General features: G+C 45.6%; 1 protein-coding gene across 1 annotated transcript; it reads left to right on the top strand.

Annotated features, from left to right (window-relative positions):
• The first annotated feature begins 1,226 nt into the window (after window positions 1–1,226).
• Window positions 1,227–23,951, top strand: DGAT2 (diacylglycerol O-acyltransferase 2). Its single transcript, XM_077298736.1, has 8 exons — window positions 1,227–1,350; window positions 6,130–6,258; window positions 6,374–6,481; window positions 11,144–11,214; window positions 11,794–11,998; window positions 13,780–13,954; window positions 16,025–16,227; window positions 21,612–23,951. The coding sequence occupies exons 1-8, from the start codon at window positions 1,311–1,313 to the stop codon at window positions 21,764–21,766; spliced, it is 1,086 nt and encodes a 361-aa protein (XP_077154851.1). The 5' UTR covers window positions 1,227–1,310; the 3' UTR covers window positions 21,767–23,951.
• Window positions 23,952–24,249: the final 298 nt, after the last annotated feature.

The raw sequence follows: 24,249 nt of genomic DNA, 5'->3' as shown, positions 1-24,249 counted from the left end.
GGATCTTATCATGTATCTCTGTATACAGGGAGCTCCCCCTAGTGGTGGCTGCAGACAGGATCTTATCATGTATCTCTGTATACAGGGAGCTCCCCCTAGTGGTGGCTGCAGACAGGATCTTATCATGTATCTCTGTATACAAGGAGCTCCCCCTAGTGGTGACTGCAGGCATATTTTAGGCACGGTTCATAATTTGGATTATTGGATGCTTTTCTGCAGTTGTTGTGCAGCACAGACAGATGATTTTAGAGCAACAGGGCAGTGCTTGGAACAATTGATGCTGGATAGACTGGAATGCAACTGTACCCGGCAGCAGAATACTAATAGGACGCCACGGAGTCGAGTCTGCGGCACTGAAATGTTGACTAGCAGTGTAGCAGAACTGGGAGTGAAGAGAGGCTCAATGGAGAGATCAGCAGAATAGAACAATGTAGCAGAGCCCCGCGATGCAGCAGAGTGGAGCAGGTCAGACTCTCAATGAGGATTTAGCAGGAGACTCCCCATTAGGATGCAGCAGAGCCCAGAGTCATTCTCAGTGAGCCCGGAGAATAACATAGGATGTAGCAGAGCCCAGCAAGTAGACTAAAGGCGAGGAGGCACAGCTACCTGCGCTGAAGAGTAAAAGCATCACATAAAGGAGAAAGGAAGTTATATGCCATAAAACGCAAAAATGTATTATAGTATATTAAAAATAACAAGTAATACAATGAAAATCAATGGGGACACAAGTACCTGCGCTGAAGATTAGATGAGGGAGGAAGAAGTGATTGTAGCGGGTGGGCTGCCATACTGCCCAGACCTGCAGAAGTCGCATCAGAGACCACCCGGTGGGGAACAGAAGGGCCTGGGACATATACAGTCACCTAATGATGCAGTCCTGTATAGAACCAGGTGACAAAGTCAGCTCTGCTGCATCACCACATAGACAAATATAAAAAGGGGTGAAATCACTGGGCCCCTCAGCTACTGAGCTACTAATTACCAGACCCCAAACTGGACATTTATTAATTGTGGCAGCGGCTGAGCAGGGTTTGTGCAAATCTCCAGAGCAATGATGGAGCAAGACGTTACCAAAGACCCCATTGTTCCCCATCACCAGGGCCGGTGCCAGCGGCAGCACTGATCACCCTCCATGTGCAGGTCCAGCAGCTGGCACCTCTGCACCAGGGCCGGCACCAGCCTTCACTCCTCCCCCCGCAGCCGCCGCTTGGTTGCGTCCTCCTCCCGTCTATATATAGAGGGCGCAGCGCTCGGCCGCCAGTACCGTGCAGAGTCCGGGGGTGTGCGGTACTGCAGGAGGCGGCTGCACCATGAAGACGATCATCGCTGCGTACTCCGGGCTGCTGCGGGGTGAGCCGGGCTCCTGGCACTGCCATTACTGCATATGCCAGCGGCCCATTACTGCCGTGCCGGCGGCCCTTTATTGCTGCCCTTTACTGCATATGCCAGCGGCCCTTTACTGCTGCCCTTTATTTCCGTGCCGGCGGCCCTTTACTGCTGCCCTTTATTTCCGTGCCGGCGGCCCTTTACTGCTGCCCTTTACTGCTGCCCTTTATTACCCTGCCGAGGGCCCTTTACCGCACAATCATTTCTAGGTTGATTTGCTGATTAGTGATTGGGGGCATCTGCGGCTGATTCCCCCATTATCCGGGGGAGACCTCCTGTACCGTTATCTGCCATTACTGGGTGCATCACATCCTGACCTCTGGGCTGCAGAGCCTGCCCTCCTGTGGTTGGGGGCTTGTGGTCTGGAGTAATGGTGTAGGGTCCTCTGTACTGGGGCTGCTGGTTTCTATCAGACAGATGTAGCAGAGCTGGTTGTGTTCTGCATTATTTGCTGCACTCTGGTATGATAGATGATGACGCAGAAACTTGCAGTCCTATGTAAGGCTACATAGAAATAATTGTTGAACTTGTTGACTAACTCAACTCAGCTACATAAGTGCATTTTTCTACTGCATCCTCCATAGATGCACATGCATTAGTCTGCATCCTGTGGCTTTAGATTGGGGTAGGACTACCACACCCAGCAAGACCTCCCTAATGAATGTAGGAATTTATGTTAAACTGCTCAATAAATGCTGATGTAGCAGAGCTGGATTTGTCATGCCAAAGATGCATGGTTTGCAGTCTGCTCAACATGTAAAATCCACCTGTTTATATTGCATAGAGCAAAGTCCTATCTCTTCCTCTACTTATGCATCTGTGGGCTTGTTGGGGCTTGTAGTTCAACAGGTGGCAGAGCAAAGCACTATCATCTATCCAGGAATGTCACAGAGCGGAGTTAGGCTACGTTCACACTTGCGTTGTGCGCCGCAGCGTCGGCGCCGCAACGCACAACGCAAACAAAAACGCAGTTGCGTTTTGAACAAAAAACGCAGCGTTTTGCGCCGCATGCGCCCCCCCCAAAGTCTAGACGATGTTTGGCATTTTTATTAGAAAACGCATGCGTCGTACAACGCACCACGACGCAAGTACTTGCGTCGTCTGCGTTGTCAATACAAATCAATGGTAAAAAAGGCGCATCGACGACGCAAAAGCGACGCAAACACGACGCATGCGTTTTTTAAGAAGTCGGCGCCGCACAAAAAATGCAACATGTTGCGTTTGCTGCGCCCTGACAGGTGCGCCCTAACGCCGCATGTGGCGTACAACGCACCAAAACGCATGACAACGCATGTACATGCGGCGCCATGCGGCCCCAATGTTAAAGATAGGGCCGCACGACGCATGCGTTTTGTTGCGGCGATGACGCTGCGGCGCACAACGCAAATGTGAACGTAGCCTTAGTCAGTGTGTGACAGTTTATATGTAGTATTACATAGGACTGCAGGAATCTGAATTGCCATTACTCGTTTATCAGAATAGATCACCTGCAGTCCTGTGTAACTGTTGAGCGCAATGACCCGCACAGCTCTGCTACATCTGCCTGTTTGAAGGAAAAAATGAAATGTGCCCAATTAGTGCATTAATCTGTAAGCTATGGCTCTAACGAAGCTACAACCCTCATTATTCTGCTGTCCTTGCATGCTGGGAGTTGTAGTCCCACCCCGGTTGGAGAGACAGGTAATGCAAGGGGTATGTCCCAGGTGTAGTTAGTAATCACTGGCACATGATGCCGGGGTCTGCGGACCACCATAGCATAGAGGATGTGCAGAAGACGGAGCTTCTCATGGAGAGGAAGTAAGAGGAATGTTTGCGTTCCAATATTACAGGAAGTTTATCATAGTATCGGGGTCTTGTAGATTGTATAATGAACCCCCCGACCCCCACACAAATATGTGATCATGATGTAAAGCGCAGACTGATACATTGTAACAAGGACAGGAAATATTTGTTCTTCACCTGACAGAACTGGGCAGACTGGAAACCACAGTAACAAACCCTCAGCTGTGGATTTCTGGCCACGTTTTCAGCCTTCAGATGTCAATTAGATTGTTTCCATTCACTGATGGCGGCAGCGGTCTGGATGGTGAGGAGGCGTACAGAGGTGGAGGAGAAAGTTACAGGACTTGTGCTCAGACAACAATGGGTTAAAAAGTGTTACATTACCTTTACTAGTAACCATTAATAATCTCCCCGCTGCTCAGGTGTTCTGAACCGGCTGCAGCTATGACTTGTGACTGCTGCAGACAATCACTGGCCACACATGAGATCCGAACCTGAGCGGCTGATGAGCCAGTGACTTATCACCGTGGATGATGGAAGTCAGGTTATTGCTGCATGTACATTCATCATCCATATGCACCCTCATGTAGAAAAATAGTGAGTGCAGCTCTGGGGTATAATACATCATGTAACTCAGGATCAGTAATGTAATGTATGTACACAGTGACTGCACCAGCAGAATAGTGAGTGCAGCTCTGGGGTATAATACAGGATGTAACTCAGGATCAGTAATGTATGTACACAGTGACTGCTCCAGCAGAATAGGGAGTGCAGCTCTGGAGTATAATACAGGATGTAACTCAGGATCAGTAATGTATGTACACAGTGACTGCACTAGCAGAATAGTGAGTGCAGCTCTGGGGTATAATACAGGATGTAACTCAGGATCAGTAATGTAATGTATGTACACAGTGACTGCACCAGCAGAATAGTGAGTGCAGCTCTGGAGTATAATACAGGATGTAACTCAGGATCAGTAATGTAATGTATGTAAACAGTGACTGCACCAGCAGAATAGTGAGGGCAGCTCTGGGGTATAGTACAGGATGTATGTAACTCAGGATCAGTAATGTAATGTATGTACACAGTGACTGCACCAGCAGAATAGTGAGTGCAGCTCTAGGGTAAAATACAGGATGTAACTCCGGATCAGTAATGTATGTACACAGTGACTGCACCAGCAGAATAGTGAGTGCAGCTCTGGGGTATAATACAGGATGTAACTCAGGATCAGTAATGTAATGTATGTACACAGTGACTGCACCAGCAGAATAGTGAGTGCAGCTCTGGGGTATAATACAGGAGGTAACTCAGGATCAGTAATGTAATGTATGTACACAGTGACTGCACCAGCAGAATAGTGAGTGCAGCTCTGGGGTATAATACAGGATGTAACTCAGGATCAGTAATGTAATGTATGTACACAGTGACTGCACCAGCAGAATAGTGAGTGCAGCTCTGGAGTATAATACAGGAGGTAACTCAGGATCAGTAATGTAAAAATGTCTCTCTAAATTGTTTTCCGTGAAGGAATGCCCTTGGACACGCTTCCATTTCTGTATTTTGTGCTTGGCGCCCATCCATTCTCTGCCTTGTTCTCCTCCCTCCATTCTCTGCACAGGTTCTTGTTTTCTTCAGTACCTGACACTATACATAATTACGCTTTGTTCCTCCTCATGAAATAACCAGTGGCTTCTCGGTGGCTCCCTGCGATCCGCTGTGAGAACCGACTGTAGGATTTCATGGTCATTTACTATTTATAAGCCTCTTGGACCAGGTTCCATTGCTGGGAAGGTGGAGATCATTGGCCGGTCACAGAGCTGGATAACGAGTCGCCTCATTTTTTTTAGCTCCTATATATCAAATTTTACGTCCTGTTAGGGCCCCTGTATACAATAAATTTCTTTAATCTGGAATCCAATGTTTCCAGCAGTGTGGGGGCATTTAACCAGTCTAGCTTCTCCATTTTGTGTTTGTGCAATGCGTCTAATTGAAATAATTGTTTTCTTTCTTCAAGATTCTAGATCAATATTTAGAGATACTTATGTTTTTATGCCATAGTACATCATATAAGAGATCTTTATTTTGCAATGAGCTCCCTCTAGTGGTGGCTGCAGGTAGCCAGCATTCTGTATTTCAGAAATTCGCAGTTCTGTATCCAAATACTGAAATTGCAGAAATTCTTTATTAAATGTATCAAGTTGTTAAAGGTAAGTAGAGCCTTGAAGAAAAATACAATATTCTTCATCTGTTGACTGCTCTGGACATGGTGTAGTTTAATATTCATATCAAATCATAGTAGGCATTCTCGGACTCTCCAACAGGCAGGACATGCTGGGATTTGTAGTTACACCGGTCTCCATAAAAGTTAGTTGGACTTACAATATACTCCAGAAAGATTAATTTCCGGTCCTTGCATCTCGGAACAGGATGGAGGGCAGCGGCCGGACCTCTGGCACTGAAATGGTGCTGATAAAATATGCCGCGGATAAGCTGATCAGGAAGATTTGTGGAGGCGAAGTCCAGTGTGTCAGGTCTGGAGCGGAGACCCATTGGTTTATGAGCCGTGTCCTTAGTTAACTGTTCCGGCCACAGTAAGGGAGATCCAGGAATTGGGTGACTAAAAGTGCCGCCATGTTGGGTGCTGCACCCCAATCCTCTGCTAACTTCTTTCCAAAGATACATCTGCTTTAAAATGTAGATCTTCTCTAGTCACATACAAAGCTGCATTCAGAAATCCTACCGGTCTGGTTTCTGTACATAGGATACTACAGTGCGTTGAATGTTGTTGTTGTAAGTTTGGCGTTTTAGTGCACTGCAGGTTCTAGAATACTCCAGTCACACCCAGAGCTGCATTTAAGGCTTTTGCTTGGAATGTGTCACATCCAGAACTGCATTCATGGCTACTGCTTGAATTTTGGGCGAATAAATTAAACTAATGAGGGATCTTTATCTCTGCAGGGACGGGATCCAGCATCCTCTCCACAGTCCATGACCTGCCCTCCATCCCCCGGCTGTCCAAGTCTCGCGTGGAAAGACATCTTCAGATTTTCTCGGTGTTACAATGGGTTCTCAGCTTCCTTGCTCTGGGTAAGATCTTTACTGCTCTACCAGGTGACCTCCATTTATGGCAGGTGCTGCAAAGCTGCAGGGGTAAAAATGGGTTTAAAATCTGCTTCTTCTAATGTGTTTCTATGTCTCCCAGGGGTGGCGTGCACCATCATCCTCCTCTACATCTTCTGCACCGACTGCTGGCTCATCGCTGCTTTATATCTAGCCTGGTTGGTGTTCGACTGGAATACCCCCAATAAAGGTACGATTATTCCTTCCCTCACTAACTCTGCGTAAATAAATAGTTCAGATTACAAAGTTTCTTACAACCATATCTTCTAAGAGAATCTCTTTCTACACTTATGAGCCTCTTCTGCTCCACCTGCCTTCTAGTCCGAAACCTCCCCCAGCCCAAACCCATCTTAGTCATTACAAGATGGCTTGTCGGCTCACTGAGTCACTGGAGGATCAGATATCTGCTGCTGCTTTCCAGTAAGTATTTCTTCTCGCAGGGCTGGCTTCACAGCTACACTGCTGAGTACCATTGTATAATGGCTTCCATGCCGCTGCTGGACATTAGCTACATAGGAGAACCGGAATCCCTCATATCTGTGTATGTTAATCATGGCAGCCAGTCTTCACCCACTGAAAGTTGTAGATTGAGCTTGAGGAGAAGAAAAGTGCTGAAACATTTTCTAGAACTATAACAATACTTTTTTTTACTTTATTTTTGTTGCTTTTTTTGTCCTGATTAGCCTTTGTGTGAAGGTACCTTTACATTGCTAAAGCGACGCTGCAGCGATACAGACAACGATGCCGATCGCTGCAGCGTCGCTGTTTAGTCGCTGGAGAGCTGTCATACAGACCGCTCTCCAGCGACCAACGATGCCAAAGTCCCCTGGTAACCAGGGTAAACATCGGGTTACTAAGTGCAGGGCTGCGCTTAGTAACCCGATGTTTACCCTGGTTACCATTGTAAAAGTAAAAAAAACCCCCACATACTCACATTCCGGTGCCCGGCATTCGCTTCCCTGCACTCCTCCTGCATCCTGTGTCTGCACTGTGTGAGCGCCGGCATTACAGAGCACAGCAGTGACGTCACCGCTGTGCTCTGCTTTCACTTTACGGCCGGCCCTCAGTCAGTGCAGGAAGCAGATGGCAAGGGACGTGTGACAGACATCAGAGGGTGAGTATGTACTGTTTGTTTTTTTTACTTTTACAATGGTAACCAGGGTAAATATCGGGTTTATCCCGCGCTTAGTAACCTGATATTTACCCTGGTTACCATTGTAAAACATTGCTGGTATCGTTGCTTTTGCTGTCAAACACGACGATACACGCCGATCTGACGACCAAATAAAGTTCTGGACTTTAATCAACGACCAGCGATATCACAGCGAGATCCAGATCGCTGCTGCCTGTCACACTCAACGATATCGCTAACCAGGACGCTGCAACGTCACGGATCGCTATCGTTATCGTTTAGTGTGAAGGTACCTTAAGATGACGGGCTCCTGTGTCTGGATCTCTCCTCACCATCTGCTTCTTCACCAACAAATTTCTTAAAAATGCGACGTGATTTGGATTTTCATTGAATTGATTTTGTGCATCTTTAGTAAAGACCTTCTTACATGGGCTGATGGGTCCTTATAACACTGGTCTCAAACAAAACTCATTCATGGGTGCATTGTCTGTGGCCCTAAAATCATAGCTGAAGCCAACAAGTCGCCCCAAATTGGGGAATGTGCTGCCTACAACATGCACTGTTAGGAGCTATTGTATTTCTTATCCTGTATTATGCTCCAGAGCTGCACTCACTATTCTGCTGGTGCAGTCACTGTGTACATACATTACATTACTGATCCTGAGTAACATCCTGTATTATACCCCAGAGCTGCACTCACTATTCTGCTGGTGCAGTCACTGTGTACATACATTACATTACTGATCCTGAGTTACATCCTGTATTATACTCCAGAGCTGCACTCACTATTCTGCTGGTGCAGTCACTGTGTACATACATTACATTACTGATCCTGAGTTACCTCCTGTATTATACCCCAGAGCTGCACTCACTATTCTGCTGGTGCAGTCACTGTGTACATACATTACTGATCCTGAGTTACCTCCTGTATTATACCCCAGAGCTGCACTCACTATTCTGTTGGTGCAGTCACTGTGTACATACTGTACATTACATTACTGATCCTGAGTTACATCCTGTATTATACTCCAGAGCTGCACTCACTATTCTGCTGGTGCAGTCACTGTGTACATACATTACATTACTGATCCTGAGTTATATCCTGTATTATACCCCAGAGCTGCACTCACTATTCTGCTGGTGCAGTCACTGTGTACATACATTACATTACTGATCCTGAGTTGCCTCCTGTATTATACCCCAGAGCTGTGTGGGGGAAGCGGTTACATACAAGTCTATATATCAATGAACAATGTATCTGTGATGGAGTGGTACTGAGGGGGTCCTGCCATCGGGGGGCTTACAATCTACAAGATACTGGGGAAGGAGACTGTAGGTTGGGTTGCGGCAGCTCCGGTGGTGACAGGTTACGTTTTAAGGTTCCTAATGTTGGAGACAATTGGACTTCTTGCATTCCGGAGGATGGTGGACACTCGGGAGAAGTCTTGGAGGCGGTTGGGTGAAGAGCGTCATTGAGCGCAGGAGAGGAGCAGGTCTTGTGAGGACCGGAGATTACGTGAGGGAAGATATCGGGAGATTAGTTCGGAGATATATGGAGGAGACAGATTATGGACGGCCTTGTAGGTCAATGTTAGTAGTTTGAACTGGATTCGTAGGGTAATTGGGAGCCAATGAAGAGATTTGCGGAGAGGCGGAGGAGTAGCGAGGAGAGATGGATTATTCGGGCAGCAGAGTTGAGGATGGACTGGAGAGGTGTGAGAGTTGGCATGGAGGCCAAAGAGGAGGATTTTCCAGTAGTCGAGGGAGATAAGGGTGCTAACACTTCAGTACATCCAGAGTTGAATAACGTTTGGATTCTGGAAACATTTGTGAATTGTAGGTGGCAAGAGCTTGGCTGTGCGGTGTGAAGTAGGACTAGATGTAGTCCAGGGGCGTAGATCGGAGCATCAGCGGATAGGTGGTACTAGAATCCATGGGACTCTTGAGTTTTCTCAATCCAAAAGTATTCATGGAGAAGAGTAACGATCCAGGACAGAGCCTTGAGGGACACCAACAGAGGATGCGTTGAGGAGGTAGTGTGGGAGATGCTGAATGTGTGGTTTGAGAGGTATGAGGAGATCCAGGATAGGGCGAGGTCTTTGTCAAGGGAAGAAAGGATCTGTAGTAGGAGGCAGTGGTCAACTGTTGCAGGCAGAGGACAGGTCTAGGAGCACAGAGAATTGTCTGCTGGCTTCGGCAGTAAGTCGTTAATAATTTTGGTCAGGGCAGTTTTGGTGGTGAGGACAGAAGTCTGATTGTGGGTTGTCGAAGAGCAAGTTGGATGCAAGATGGGACCTGTTTGAGGAGTTTGGAGGTGAAGTTGAGCAGTGATTTGGGGTGACAGCTGGATTTAGAGGTCGGGGGATGGTTTATTCAGGATCGTGGCAGGTATAAGCACAGGGGAAGGCGCCGAGGTTAGCAATGGGTTGAGGGGATGGGTTATGGCAGGGATAAGCCTGGTGGGGAGGAGGTGGGATTTGGAATAAAGCGAGTGAGCTCTCCTTCAGTGATGGTGGGGGGCAGGTTATACGGGTGGTGGTCTGGTGTTTGGACGGTCGGTGGTTGCTCAGTGAAGACATTTCTTGTTTGCTGCACATTATAAAAAGATCGACCTCATTTCAGCTGGAGGTCGGAGGAGGGAATTAAAGGGATGGTCACCACGGAATGACTGTTTAAACAAAGTGCAGACACTTGGTGCACCATGGCACGGCCAAACTGTATGTGCACCGTCCCAGGTTTCAATCTGTCTTCTCCCCTCTTTGGCTCTACAATGCCAGAGCTGTCAGTGGGGGGATTAGAGATGGTGGGAAGGGGGCTCTTAAATGTTCGGCCACTCCAGCAGAGGGCTACAGAGTCCAATGCTGACGAGTGGTGGGGTGAGAATATGGCGGAGAAGAGCAGGTGTGTGACTGTCCTGGTGGGGGAGGTTTTATTTTCAAGGGGGTATTAACTGCTGGACTTGGGAGAGGGCAGGAGAAGATGTCAGGGATGAGCATGTGAATAGATGGTGGTCAGATGGGGACCAGGTGGATGAAGATGAGGTTTTGTGTCCATCTGTGTGAGTGGCTGTGGAGGAACATTGTGTGACCAGAGAATAGTCCTGATATACATCCTGTATTATACTCCAGAGCTGCACTCACTATTCTGCTGAAGCAGAAAGCAACGAGTTTAGACTGTATTTACTGAGCGAGGAAGGAGTGCAGCACTGGGGTATAATACTGGATATAACTCAGGATCAGTAATGTAATGTATGTGCACAGTGACTGCACCAGCAGAATAGTGAGCGCACCAGCAGAATAGTGAGTGCAGCACTGGGGTATAATACTGGATATAACTCAGGATCAGTAATGTAATGTATGTGCACAGTGACTGCACCAGCAGAATAGTGAGCGCACCAGCAGAATAGTGAGTGCAGCACTGGGGTATAATACTGGATATAACTCAGGATCAGTAATGCAATGTACACAGTGACTGCACCAGCAGAATAGTGAGTGCAGCTCTGGATTCAGGTCATGTTACAATAGAGCTATTACATGGTAACGATGCTTCAGCTGTAGCAGTAACTCTTCCCATTCTTGATACACTCCTCAAGTTTCTGCTCATTGACTGAAAACCAGTGATCATAAAAGTTGTGACATTGTGTTCCTCTGTCCGGGTTTCTGGGCCATTTACCGCTCATCAGCCGTCATCTCATCTTTGATTCTCATTAACCCTTTCCAGGTGGCAGACGATCCTCATGGGTGAGGAACTGGGCCATGTGGCGCTACTTCAGGGACTACTTTCCTATACGGGTGAGTGTTTCTGGTGTCTGTGACTTTGTTATAAATTGGGGGCAAAAACATTAGAACGGTTTAGTTTTTAGTGACTGTGGAGCCTCCTGATCGCCAAAAATAAAAGCAGAACGTGGTACGGACGGCAGACGACCAGTTACTAGTCTGCACTTCCATTTTGGGGTTCAGTGGGGTCTTGGATCTGGACCTCCACCAATCAAAACTTCTGACACATGACTGACTTGTGAAAAGTTTCATTAAACTTTCATCCATAACTTTATGGCCCCTTGTGATTGGGGAGGGTCTCGCCTCCTCATGGGCCATGTTACCCCCCCCGGACCCTTCGTTGACTTGTGACTCCATGGACTGTCGGGACTTTGTCGGGACTTTGTCGGGACTTTGTCGGGACTTTCCCAGGCTGAGGATAATTTCTTTGTCACGGCCACTGATGGGACTCGATGTGTGCGGGCTGCAGGGAGCTGGCAGATCTCTATCATGGTGGCCTCATGTGCTGCCTTGTAGCTCAGTGGGCACCAGGTATGAGATGCCGGCTGCAGACTTTGGTCTGAGACATTGATGGCTTCTTCTATTGTCTTCCAGCTGGTGAAGACTCATAACCTGCTCCCCAGCCGCAACTACATCTTCGGCTACCACCCTCACGGGATCATGTGCTTGGGGGCCTTCTGCAACTTTGGTACTGAAGCCACTGGAGTCTCCAAGAAGTTCCCTGGTATTAAGCCTTACCTTGCCACGCTGGCTGGGAACTTCAGGATGCCGGTATTAAGAGACTACTTAATGTCTGGAGGTGAGTTCTGACCTCTGTGTAATATCTTCTAGGCACAGGGAATTGTATTTTAAGAAATTGTCCGACAAGAGAATCCCACTCCCTGTGTCTGGGGATGGTTCTAGTTCTCAGCTATTGGGGTAACGACGCCCTCACTTTGCCAACAGTGCGGACCTTCCAAAAGAACCCCCTGTAAGTATGAATTCCCATAAAAGAATGTCATCCAAAAATGAATTTTTGTTTAAATCCTGTTTAAGTGTCTATAAAATGATCTTTAATGAAAATAAGACCTCCGTGCAATTAAAACAATGGCCACTGGGGCATTTTAGACTCTAACTTCCTGTTTCAGTAAATTCACATGTACATTAGCAGCAACAAACTGACTCCAACCCATCTATGGTACGAGTGCATCTAATGAGCGTGTGCAAAAGTAATTGTACAGGAGGAGGTGAGCTGTGACATCATCTATTGTGAATGGTGGATCCTGTTATCTACTGTATATAGAGGTGTAATCAGTCATTGTACAGGAGGAGGAGGTGAGCTGTGACATCACCTATTGTGAATGGTGGATCCTGTGTTATCTACTGTATATAGAGGTGTTATCAGTCATTGTACAGGAGGAGGAGGTGAGCTGTGATATCACCTATTGTGAATGGTGGATCCTGTTATCAGTCATTGAAAGCCTGCCTCTGCTAAGGAGCTTGCTGAAAACTCTTCCTGAAAGAACAATACCTGAGTCTAAAATGGCCTCGGTGGCCACTGTAAAAATGGCGAGATTACTTTTTTTTTTCACTTTAACTTGACTTTTTTTTTATCCCCCCAAAAAATGTTTAAAAAATGACACTTAAGACCAAAGGCTATTCTGACAACATGTTCCCTTTTTAAAGGAGATATCAAAGATTAAAAAAACAATGGCTACCTTTTAAAAAGTCAGATTCACTGGTTGTCTAGTATTTACTTACTTTGCCTTTAAATCACACTGTGCTGCAATACCATGAGTGACCTTCGGACGTGTGTGGTGCTGTTTTCGGAACAAACTAGTGAAGTTTTTCCAACACAGAATGTGAGAAGGTAAATTAAATGCCTCAATGACGCCTTATTAGAGTTGCAGCAGTGCCAATGTCCACAGCCAGCTGACCTGAGCTGCAATACCACTAACAACCTGTGTACAAATGTGGCGCTGTTTTTTTTTTTTTTTTTTTTGTTATGATCAGATTTGGAGCTTCTGCAGGGATTTAATCACTTGTTGGATGGCGTCCGTCAGCAGGTGACCTCCTCTCGTCCTGTTTCCTGTGTCCTCTCCCCCCCCCCCCCCCCCCCCCCCCGTCCTGAAAATAAAGCATTTGACTTAAGTGACTAAAATAGCCGAGCGTTAACTCTCCACCTGTGGCTTTATTCCAAAGTGGCGGCGTCTTGCCAGACTTTTGTAGCATTGATGACAATCTGATTCAAGGTCACGGAGAGAAAGGTCCGAGGTCTACAGAACAGAGTGCTGATTGACCGCAGTGCACAAGCCAGGCACTGAGAGCGGGGAATTTTATTTTACTTGTTAAGCTAAAATTTATGGGGAGCAGAGGAGGCAAGACTGTGGGGATCACTGGGTCCATGAGTTATTCCAAAGTAATCCACTACTAGCTGTAAATTATTCTCACAATAACGTTAATTTATGACTAATGTAAAATGTGCTGTAACTCACTACTGCCCCCTGGTGGCCAAAATAAATATGCAAAATAAATTGCCATTGATGAAACTGCAATTACTTCTGTACAAAATAGATAAATGTTGTTGGTTTATTTCTACAGGAATCTGTCCTGTGAACAGAGACACGATAGACTACATCCTATCCAAGAATGGAACTGGAAACGCCGTGGTGATCGTGGTCGGAGGCGCTGCAGAGTCTCTGGACAGCCGACCGGGTAAAAACTCAGTGACCATAAAGAAGAGAAAAGGATTTGTGAAGATTGCAATACAACACGGGTAAGAGAAGGAATGGCTTGTAACTAAAAGCATGAGCGATCATAGGGGCTGTATTATAGTAGTTATATTCTTGTACATAGGGGCAGTATTATAGTAGTTATATTCTTGTACATAGGAGCTGTATTATAGTAGTTATATTCTTGTACATAGGGGCAGTATTATAGTAGTTATATTCTTGTACATAGGAGCAGTATTATAGTAGTGATATTCTTGTACATAGGGGCAGTATTATAGTAGTTATATTCTTGTACATAGGGGGCAGTATTATAGTAGTGATATTCTTGTACATAGGAGCAGTATTATAGTAGTTATATTCTTGTACATAGGGGCAGTATTATAGTAGTTATATTCTTGTACATAGGGGCAGTATTATAGTAGTTATATTCTTGTACATAGGGGCAGTATTATAGTAGTTATATTCTTGTACATAGGGGCAGTATTATAGTAGTTATATTCTTGTACATAGGGGCAGTATTATAGTAGTTATATTCTTGTACATAGGGGCAATATTATAGCAGTTATATTCTTGTACATAGGGGCAGTATTATAGTAGTTATATTCTTGTACATAGGAGCGGTATTATAGTAGTTATATTCTTGTACATAGGGGGCAGTATTATAGTAGTTATATTCTTGTACATAGGAGCTGTATTATAGTAGTTATATTCTTGTACATAGGAGCGGTATTATAGTAGTTATATTCTTGTACATAGGGGGCAGTATTATAGTAGTTATATTCTTGTACATAGGAGCAGTATTATAGTAGTTATATTCTTGTACATAGGGGCAGTATTATAGTAGTTATATTCTTGTACATAGGAGCAGTATTATAGTAGTTATATTCTTGTACATAGGAGGCAGTATTATAGTAGTTATATTCTTGTACATAGGGGGCAGTATTATAGTAGTTATATTCTTGTACATAGGAGCAGTATTATAGTAGTTATATTCTTGTACATAGGGGGCAGTATTATAGTAGTTATATTCTTGTACATAGGAGCAGTATTATAGTAGTTATATTCTTGTACATGGGGGCAGTATTATAGTAGTTATATTCTTGTACATAGGGGGCAGTATTATAGTAGTTATATTCTTGTACATAGGAGCAGTATTATAGTAGTTATATTCTTGTACATAGGAGCAGTATTATAGTAGTTATATTCTTGTACATAGGGGCAGTATTATAGTAGTTATATTCTTGTACATAGGGGCAGTATTATAGTAGTTATATTCTTGTACATAGGGGCAGTATTATAGTAGTTATATTCTTGTACATAGGGGCAGTATTATAGTAGTTATATTCTTGTACATAGGAGCAGTATTATAGTAGTTATATTCTTGTACATAGGGGCAGTATTATAGTAGTTATATTCTTGTACATAGGGGCAGTATTATAGTAGTTATATTCTTGTACATAGGGGCAGTATTATAGTAGTTATATTCTTGTACATAGGAGCAGTATTATAGTAGTTATATTCTTGTACATAGGAGCAGTATTATAGTAGTTATATTCTTGTACATGGGGGCAGTATTATAGTAGTTATATTCTTGTACATAGGGGGCAGTATTATAGTAGTTATATTCTTGTACATAGGAGCAGTATTATAGTAGTTATATTCTTGTACATAGGGGCAGTATTATAGTAGTTATATTCTTGTACATAGGAGCAGTATTATAGTAGTTATATTCTTGTACATAGGGGCAGTATTATAGTAGTTATATTCTTGTACATAGGGGCAGTATTATAGTAGTTATATTCTTGTACATAGGGGCAGTATTATAGTAGTTATATTCTTGTACATAGGGGCAGTATTAGTTATATTGTACATAGGGGGCAGTATTATAGTAGTTATATTCTTGTACATAGGAGGCAGTGTTAGATTGTTAATCTTATACTTGTACAGATGTGTGTAGTCTCCACAATGTCTCTTCAGCTTTGACACTGCAGCAGTCCAGGCTGAGAGTTGCAGTCCTTGCTGGGAGTTGTAGTTTCTCAGCAGCTGGAGGACTACAGGTTGGAGACCCTTCCTTCATTGCAGCCCATAGATATATTTTCTGTATTTCCATATAGGGCCGATCTTGTCCCGGTCTATTCCTTCGGGGAGAATGAGGCTTACAAGCAGGTTGTATTTGAAGAAGGCTCTTGGGGTCGGTGGATACAGAGAAAATTCCAGAAATATGTGGGATTTGCCCCATGTGTCTTCCACGGCTGCGGGTTCTTCTCTGCGGACAGCTGGGGTTTGGTGCCCTATGCTAATCCAATTACCACTGTGGGTGAGTAGATACTTTGTATGCGAGCTACTTATTGACTAGTTATTAGTGATCGACTAGTAAAATGCTTATTTCTCTGTCGCCCATGACGGCACCACGGAGAGAGGGGATCCGCCCACCAAGGACCGGAAATCTACAGATAAGGCGGTACCACTCTCCCGCATCAGTTGGTTTCCTGTCCTTGATGGGAGACCTACAGACTTACCAGAAGATCGTCGTGGGATTCCGGGGCCAATCAGTCCGACTCAGGCAGCTGGGGTCCCTCTGCCTCGGCTGGTGTGGTGACCCGAGGCGCCACCGCTGGGGCTAGTGGGCCTCTAGGGTGTGCGGGAGAGGTGACATGGAGTTCGCGGTCACCTCCCTAGGTAAGATGCAGCGGCGGCAACATCCAGGGGGTTCCCTCTGTGGTTGCGGGAGAAAGCAGCACGGCTCTCCCCTTCAAGCGTCAGTCTGCACACTGCATTGCCAGGGGCGTGCAGGGGCCACGCATTAAGGCTGCAGGCAAACCGGGAGCTCCGGTGAAGCAGCGTCTCATGTGCGCCATGTGGGCGCCATCTTGGGCCACCCGCGCGTGCGTGAGAGGTAGAGGCGCTCCTGCGTGTGAAGGGAAGCCGGATGGATGCTTCTTCGCAGGCACCGAGTGGGCGCTTCTGTGCAGGCGCCAGAAACAGGAGAGGCGCTCGACAGGAGCCGCAACTATTGCGCAAGCGCGCTTTTTAAATCAGACAGCGGGAATCTCGGCCGCATAAAAAGAGGTAACCCCAGTTACCAGGAGGCGCAAGACCGCAGCATAAGCAGCGGCACAAGCCTCAACACCAGAGAGCAGCACCACCTCAGAGCGCAGCAGCAGCGCAGAGCGCAGCATCGGCAGCCACAGCATCAGCCAATTGATGGCGGCCTACGTGTGGCCATAGATACAATCAGAATGAGTGACATGGCATCACCCTTACCTGAGTCACCACCACCACCATCGGCATCGCCGCAGCAGCAGCAAAAACGGCGACAGCAAAAAGGACACCAGGATACCACCGGTAAAGAACGCCAAAGGTCCCAGCATAGCAAGGAGTCCAGTACGGCGTCGGGGGGAAAGACTGACGTAGAGCATCCTTAACCGGTATTTATGGGTCCTTGAGGTGGTAAGTGATCTTCGTGAAAGTTAGAGACAGTAAGGGTATTATTTGTCTTTTTCTCTAGGGGAAGAAGAGCTTAGGGAAAACCAAGCATAGGATTTGTGCCCTGTGTAGAGAAGATCTTCCAATTACCTGGGAGAAGAGACTCTGTAGTATATGTATACAGCAAACAGTATCCGAGGGGCTTCCCGGGTTTGCAGCTGACCTCAAAACCCTGATTAAGAATCAGGTAGAAGACACCTTTAAGTCTCTTAAGAGGGGAAAAAAACGGAGGAAGACTAGACACAGGTCCCCGTCCCCGGTGTCTAATACAGACAATGATGATGTGGACTCAGATTCATCTGATTCCTCCTCCTCCTTCGTCTTCTTCCTCTGGGGGTCACAGCTGTTTCCCCTTAGAAGACACCGATGGCCTCATTAAAGCAGTGAGGAGTACTATGGGGTTAGTACTCACACCCCAAAAGGTCGGTTCAGGACACCATGTTCGGGGGTCTTGAGCAAAAGAGGGCTTTTCCACTCAATGAGACTATTTCCGCGCTAATCAAAAAGGAGTGGAAGAAACCCCTAAGAAAGGCATTATTGACGCCAAAGAGGAAGTACCCCTTTGAGGACGAATCTTGCTCCTTCTGGGAAAAAGCCCCCAAACTAGATGTAGCCATTGCTAAGGCATCTAAGAAATTCGCCCTCCCTTTTGAGGACATGGGGGTCTTGAAAGACCCTATGGACAAAAAAGCAGATGCCTTTCTCAAAAGCACCTGGGAAGCATCTGGAGGAGGTCTAAAGCCGGCAGTCGCCGCCGCATGCACGTCCCGTTCATTAATGATTTGGTTAGACCAACTGGAGGGCCAGCTAAAGGGGAAAGCATCCCGTGACTCCATACTCAGCACCTTGCCAGTACTAAGGGGGGCGGCTGCGTTTTTAGCTGATGCTTCTGCTGATTCTATTAGATTGGCCGCCAGGTCAGCGGTCTTCTCTAACGCGGCAAGGCGCGCCCTGTGGCTTAAGTGCTGGCCAGGGGACTTACAGACAAAGTCTCCGAACACAACTCAGTCACTAACCTGGTGGGCATCGCAAAGGAATCTTTCCCAGGGAGTCCCGTGGGTAATCCCAATCTCAAAGATACTGATGACAGATTCAAGCCCGAGGGGCTTGGGGGCTCATTTGGGCGACCTAGTGGCTCGGGGTACCTGGCCAACATCCCTGCGGGAGGAATCCTCCAATATGAAAGAGCTCCTAGCGGTCAGGTTCTCCCTCCAGGAATTCTTGGGGGCCCTTCGCTCCCACCACATCAGTCATGTCAGACAACCGGGTGGTAGTAGCATACCTGAATCACCAGGGGGGGACTCGCTCCAAAAATCTGATGGAAGTAACCAAAGAAATCTTTCAGATAGCCGAGAACAATCTTTTATCCCTGACAAGTCTGCACATAAGGGGGGTGGACAACTACAAAGCGGACTTTCTAAGCCGCTCCAGTTTAAAGCAAGGGGAGTGGGAACTAAATCAGACGGTATTTACCCAGATTACAGAAAAATGGGGGGGGTTCCCAACATGGATCTCTTTGCCAACAACACAAACAAAAAAGTAACCTCCTTTTGCTCCATAACTCCTCGGGGGAACCTAGTGGCTCTCGATGCGTTTCTGATTCCATGGCGGCATCATCTGGCCTACGCATTTCCCCCTTTTGCCCTGATTCTGGCAGTGCTGAGGAAGATTCGGGAGGACGGGGCTCATGTAATCTTAATAGCCCCGTTCTGGCCGAAGAGACCTTGGTTCTCTTGGATGAGGAGAATGTCGATATCCGACCCGTGGGTACTCCCGGACCTCCCAGGCTTACTCTCCCAAGGCCCGGTCAACCATCCACAAGTTACGAACTTACACTTGACAGCCTGGCATTTGAGAGGAAGCTACTAGAGGATAGAGGATTTTCACCAGGGTTAGTATCCACTCTTTTACAAAGTAGGAAACCGGTTACAACAAAACAATACGGGAAGATATGGAAGAAATTCCTATCATCGGGCTCCAAAATAGGGGAAAAGGTTCCCCTTAAAACTATATTAGAATTTTTACAAAATGGGTTGGAAATCAGTTTAGCCATGAGTACCCTGAAAGTCCATGTGGCAGCATTGGGAGCTCTGTTTAATTACAATTTGGCAGGGAATCGGTGGGTTTCAAGGTTCATCAGGGCAGCAAGTAGATCGAGGCCAATTCCAATTAAAACCGCCCCTCAATGGGATTTAAATTTGGTCCTTAAAGCCCTGACCAGGCCTCCCTTCGAACCCTTGGAGAGTGTCCCGTTAAAACTCCTATCCCTCAAAACGTCCCTGCTGGTTGCCCTCACATCCGCTCGTAGAATTAGCGACATACAAGCTTTATCTGCTAACCCTCCATACACTCAGGTTTTAGAGGATAGAGTTATTCTCAAAATAGACCCAGCATACCTCCCGAAAGTGGCTTCCCGGTTCCATAGAACTCAAGAGATCTCTTCCCTCCTTCTGTCCTAACCCTAAAAATAAGGAGGAGGAAGCTTTACATACGCTAGACGTAAGGAGATGTCTCATGCAATACCTAGAAGCCACTAAAGAGAGTAGGGAGGATGCCGCTCTTTTTGTGTGCTTTCAGGGTCCCCGGAAGGGGAAAAAAGCCTCCAAAGCCACTCTGGCAAGATGGATCACGGACGCTATCAGCTTGTCATATTCGTCAAGTGGAATGTCCGTTCCAGGGGAAGTCAAGGCTCACTCAAGGGCAGTGGTGGCTTCTTGGGTGGAGAAGGCCAGAGCTTCTATCGATCAGATATGTAGAGCCGCTACTTGGTCATCACCTTCCACATTCTATAGGCACTATAGATTGGACCTTATCTCCTCTTCGGACCTTACCTTCGGTAAAAGGGTTCTGGAAGCGGTGGTCCCTCCCTAAATGTACAATCTATGAAATCTCTCCGTGGTGCCGTCATGGGCGACAGAGAAAAATATAGTTCTTACTGATAACGGTATTTCTCTGAGCCCATGACGGCACCCGTACATTCCCTCCCTTCGCTCATGGGTGTGCACGTTAATATAGTGCCATAGTTTATTTTATGATAGGTCACGCGGTATCTCAATTAAGTTAATCTAAAGTAATGTTGAAACTAATAAGCTGTTCCATAGTCTCCCATCGTTCTCTAGTAAACAACTGATGCGGGAGAGTGGTACCGCCTTTTTATCTGTAAGTTTCCGGTCCTTGGTGGGCGGATCCCCTCTCTCCGTGGTGCCGTCATGGGCTCAGAGAAATACCGTTATCGGTAAGAAATATAGTTTTTGTTTTTTTTTTCTTTTCCCTTCACTTTCGGACAAAATTTGGGCAAGTAATGTGGCAAAAACAGCAAATGGGCAACATGATGTAGAAGGTAAATTCCAGGTGATAACATTTTCTGGTTATCTACTGGCACCCAACAAGTGGCCTCAATGGCCACCTCTAATGTAGCCTCAATGGCTCGTATAAAAAAAAAAAAAAAATCAGCTTAACGACAAAATTGCTGGTACGAAAATGTGTCAAATTCATTAAGAGGCACAGTTTTTTAATGAATTTGTAGCTTAACTGCTGTGCACCTTCACCAGAAATGTGCTCCAGTCTGGGGGCATATACTCTGAATTTGTTGGAGTCATTGGCCACACTGGATCCCTCCCGAACATTTCTGTTTTATAAAGTGTCTGCCATGTAAATGAGAAGACGCACAGTTAATGCTTAACAGCGGCTGCAAGTGAACACAGCCATCTGTTAGTCAGATGGGGAAAAGCGAAAGCAGAGAGAAATGCATGACCAGGAACTAAAGAGCAAAGTGCATGTTCCCTTGGGGGGAGAGATTGGAGGAGACACCAGGTCAGGTGATACATGTGTTGCAGTTAGGAATGATAAAGGGCAGAGTTGGGACCTGGACTGTAGCAGGACAGACATGTGGTGCAATGAGGTTGGCTTTTAGCCGCCATTACAAGTGACTATATACAAGGCAAGAACAGACTTGCATTTACATTGTTGAACCTTTTATTGGTCTCTAATCTGTTAACCTTGGTTTTGTATCCATATTATTCAAATTACTGTTAGAATAATTAATTTTGTGATAAGTTACAGCTGTGTCCTCATGCAAAAACTTTGGAGTAAATGGCAGAATATGCTTAACACTTGAAGTTTTTCTTTTGCAGTATTTCTCCAAAATTTGGGCAAAAATCTTGAATTTTTCCACTATAGTGAAATGTGTGTTTTTTTTTGTTTTTTTTCCTCCAGTTGGAGAACCCATCACAATCCCAAAGATGGAACAGCCAAGCCAGAAGGACATTGACCTCTACCATGGCATGTACATGACCTCTCTGGAAAAGCTCTTCGACAAATACAAAACAAAGTTTGGTTTGTCAGAATCTGACATGTTGGAGATCAATTGAAGCCGCTGCGCACTGAGCAATTACCGTACGGGAAAGAGCTTATCTTGAATCGGACGAGTGTTCGTGACTCATCTACAGGAGCTTCGTCAGCACCCAAGCTCTAATATGTTGTCCTTTTTTAGATATGATACAGCAGTTCTCGTTTCTTGGTAACGACTGCATCTGCTCCAGTGATTTGTCTCTGTGCTTAATGATGGATGGTTCCTGGCTGGTGAGAATGAATATCTAAGGACCTTCTGGCCTTCATGATGCCACAATCTGTTGTACTCCCCAATGACTTGCTCCGGTTGTGACCTGGACATTGAGCACTGTCTGGAGATATCTCCTGCTGAGCCTCATTAGGAAGTGAGACGTCAAGACACTGTAGACTTTCCCATGCTCCAGTTATGGTTGGAGAACGTCCATGATGGAAGAACCAGGAAGTTGGTTGACCCATAGACATCTCGCTACATGTGACCAATCCATACTGTGTGCGAAGGGTATTTCTTGAGTAGATGTAGCCATTATTACAGTCAGTGTTGTGTTTAGTATCTTTCCAGCTCTTGTATCTTACTCTTGCCCTTCCAATATGGAAGGACCTAAGGTAGATATTGATGTCCAGTTGTAGTGTCCCTCCAAAGGAGACTTGAGGTGAGGACTTGTTGCCCTTTAAAGACTGTTTTTGACAAGTCTACATGACCAGATGACAGGATTACTTTCTGTGACATCACCTTATGTACGGTGATATCACTAGTACTTGGCCCAGGAGACTAAGGCAGTCTTTGCTTTGACTTGAAGACCACACTAGGCTCGGAAGCTTCCATTGTGTAAGCCCTCTTAACAAGAACACTGGCCTCTTTGCAGTAAAATTACTTTGCATCCCCATTAGAAACTTTAACAGCATGGTTGCCAGTAGCATACATATCCCAGTGTGGGCGCCAACTACTCAATCTTGGGTCAAGATGGTTATAAAACCTTCTCTTGGCTCACACCATCCTTCTTTCTCCCATGGGACACCAATTATCTATTTGCTCCCTTTTTAGAGGTAATTCTCCTTTATTCCCAACTCCAAGGTGAAGGGGCCAACAAAAACTTGGTTTGGTTACCTATAACATGGACCTGTCCTGATCTCTATAACTTCATCAAACCTTCACGTCATTAAGTAAAAACAGCTGGTCAGTACTGGCTGACTGCTCATGGCACAAGTAAGATCCTCGTTGGCACAAAAGTTACATATCTGTACTAAACCTTAATTCCATGACATGTCTGCCCAATGCCAGTCTACTGCTTTACATAGAACAGCCCAAAGAAAGTAATGTACTGTTGTAGTATATAGAGGGTCTAATTACCTGTAGACATTAAACTCCATACACTAGGGAAGTGGCCATTTGTGGGCTTCTTTACCGTGCTGGTGCCCAGCTATAACGTTATGGGGTGGCACAAATATTGCAGCACTTTTGTTTTAGTCAAGGCTTTTCACTTTCTATGGCTGGCGCCAATATATATACATTTTTTTTTTTTTTATAAATCCCCAGATTCTAAACCTCGTCTCTCTGCACAAGGGGTTTTCTTGACTCCCTTTATCTCGTAGCACAAGCAATGCAAGTTGGTAGTGACCCCCTATTTTTTTTTTATTTTTTTTTAAGGGTAAAAACCAAATATCAATTTTATAACTTTTTTTTTTTTTTTTTTTAATGGTATAGATGGCTGTCAGGTTCACACCAGCCCAAAATGAATTTGCACTGTTAGGCCATTGGAATGGTCTGGTAAGAACCAATGCCTCTAAAGGGTAGTGGTCTCTAATTGGGAGCCACCCAAATATGGCGCCATTCCGACACCCTAAATGGTGGGTGCCATTTTTAGTTCCAGTGTGGACCCTGCCGTAACCATTTCCTGCCCACCATTCAGCTCTAAGAATGTCTTTTGTAATCCGAGGACACAAATTATAAAGTGCATTTTTTTTATTTTTAATGAACTGGTTAACGGATAATTATCGCGTTCCTCGTTAGTGGTGTTCTCCACAACCTTTCTTCCCGGAGCGGATTGTGTGATGTGTGGACATCGGACGCGTCTGTAATTAATTACAGTGCCTTGATCTGTTCTGTGGTACTTTATGATGCGTTTTCTCATCGCTCAGCTGTAATATATATATGCATTATTTTTGTACAAGTAGCTATAAATAAATCTATGATCTGATATCGTACAACTTCTAGTACCGTCTTGGATTATTTGTACGGGACCCTTTTATTATACGGTACGATCTAAGATTCGAGCAGTACAATAAAACTGCTAATGACCATGAAATGACTCTGTTCATTCTGTCCTAGTCAACACAGCAAAGCTGGCAATGAAGAGGCTGAGTAATGGAAGCATCACCGTTGGGAAACCTTGCAGTAATCATGATTTGATATTGATAGCGCTCATCCAAATAAGTCCTAAGGTTCAGAGACCGTGTTTGAGTGTCCATTTAAGTGCACACAATGAAAAGCACTCCATATAATAAA

The sequence above is a fragment of the Ranitomeya variabilis genome, chromosome 3 (genome assembly GCF_051348905.1).
Source record: "Ranitomeya variabilis isolate aRanVar5 chromosome 3, aRanVar5.hap1, whole genome shotgun sequence".
In the NCBI taxonomy this organism is placed as follows: Eukaryota; Metazoa; Chordata; class Amphibia; order Anura; family Dendrobatidae; genus Ranitomeya; species Ranitomeya variabilis.
Note: the sequence above shows the minus strand (reverse complement) of the source record. Positions and strands in the feature narration are given on the sequence as shown.

Bases quoted from the DNA above. Each gene is read 5' to 3' on its own strand.
- DGAT2 (XM_077298736.1), top strand. From the start codon at position 1,311: ATGAAGACGATCATCGCTGCGTACTCCGGGCTGCTGCGGG. The intron at 11,215-11,793 runs GTGAGTGTTTCT...ATTGTCTTCCAG, and splicing joins GGGACTACTTTCCTATACGG to CTGGTGAAGACTCATAACCT. The intron at 11,999-13,779 runs GTGAGTTCTGAC...TTATTTCTACAG, and splicing joins AGACTACTTAATGTCTGGAG to GAATCTGTCCTGTGAACAGA.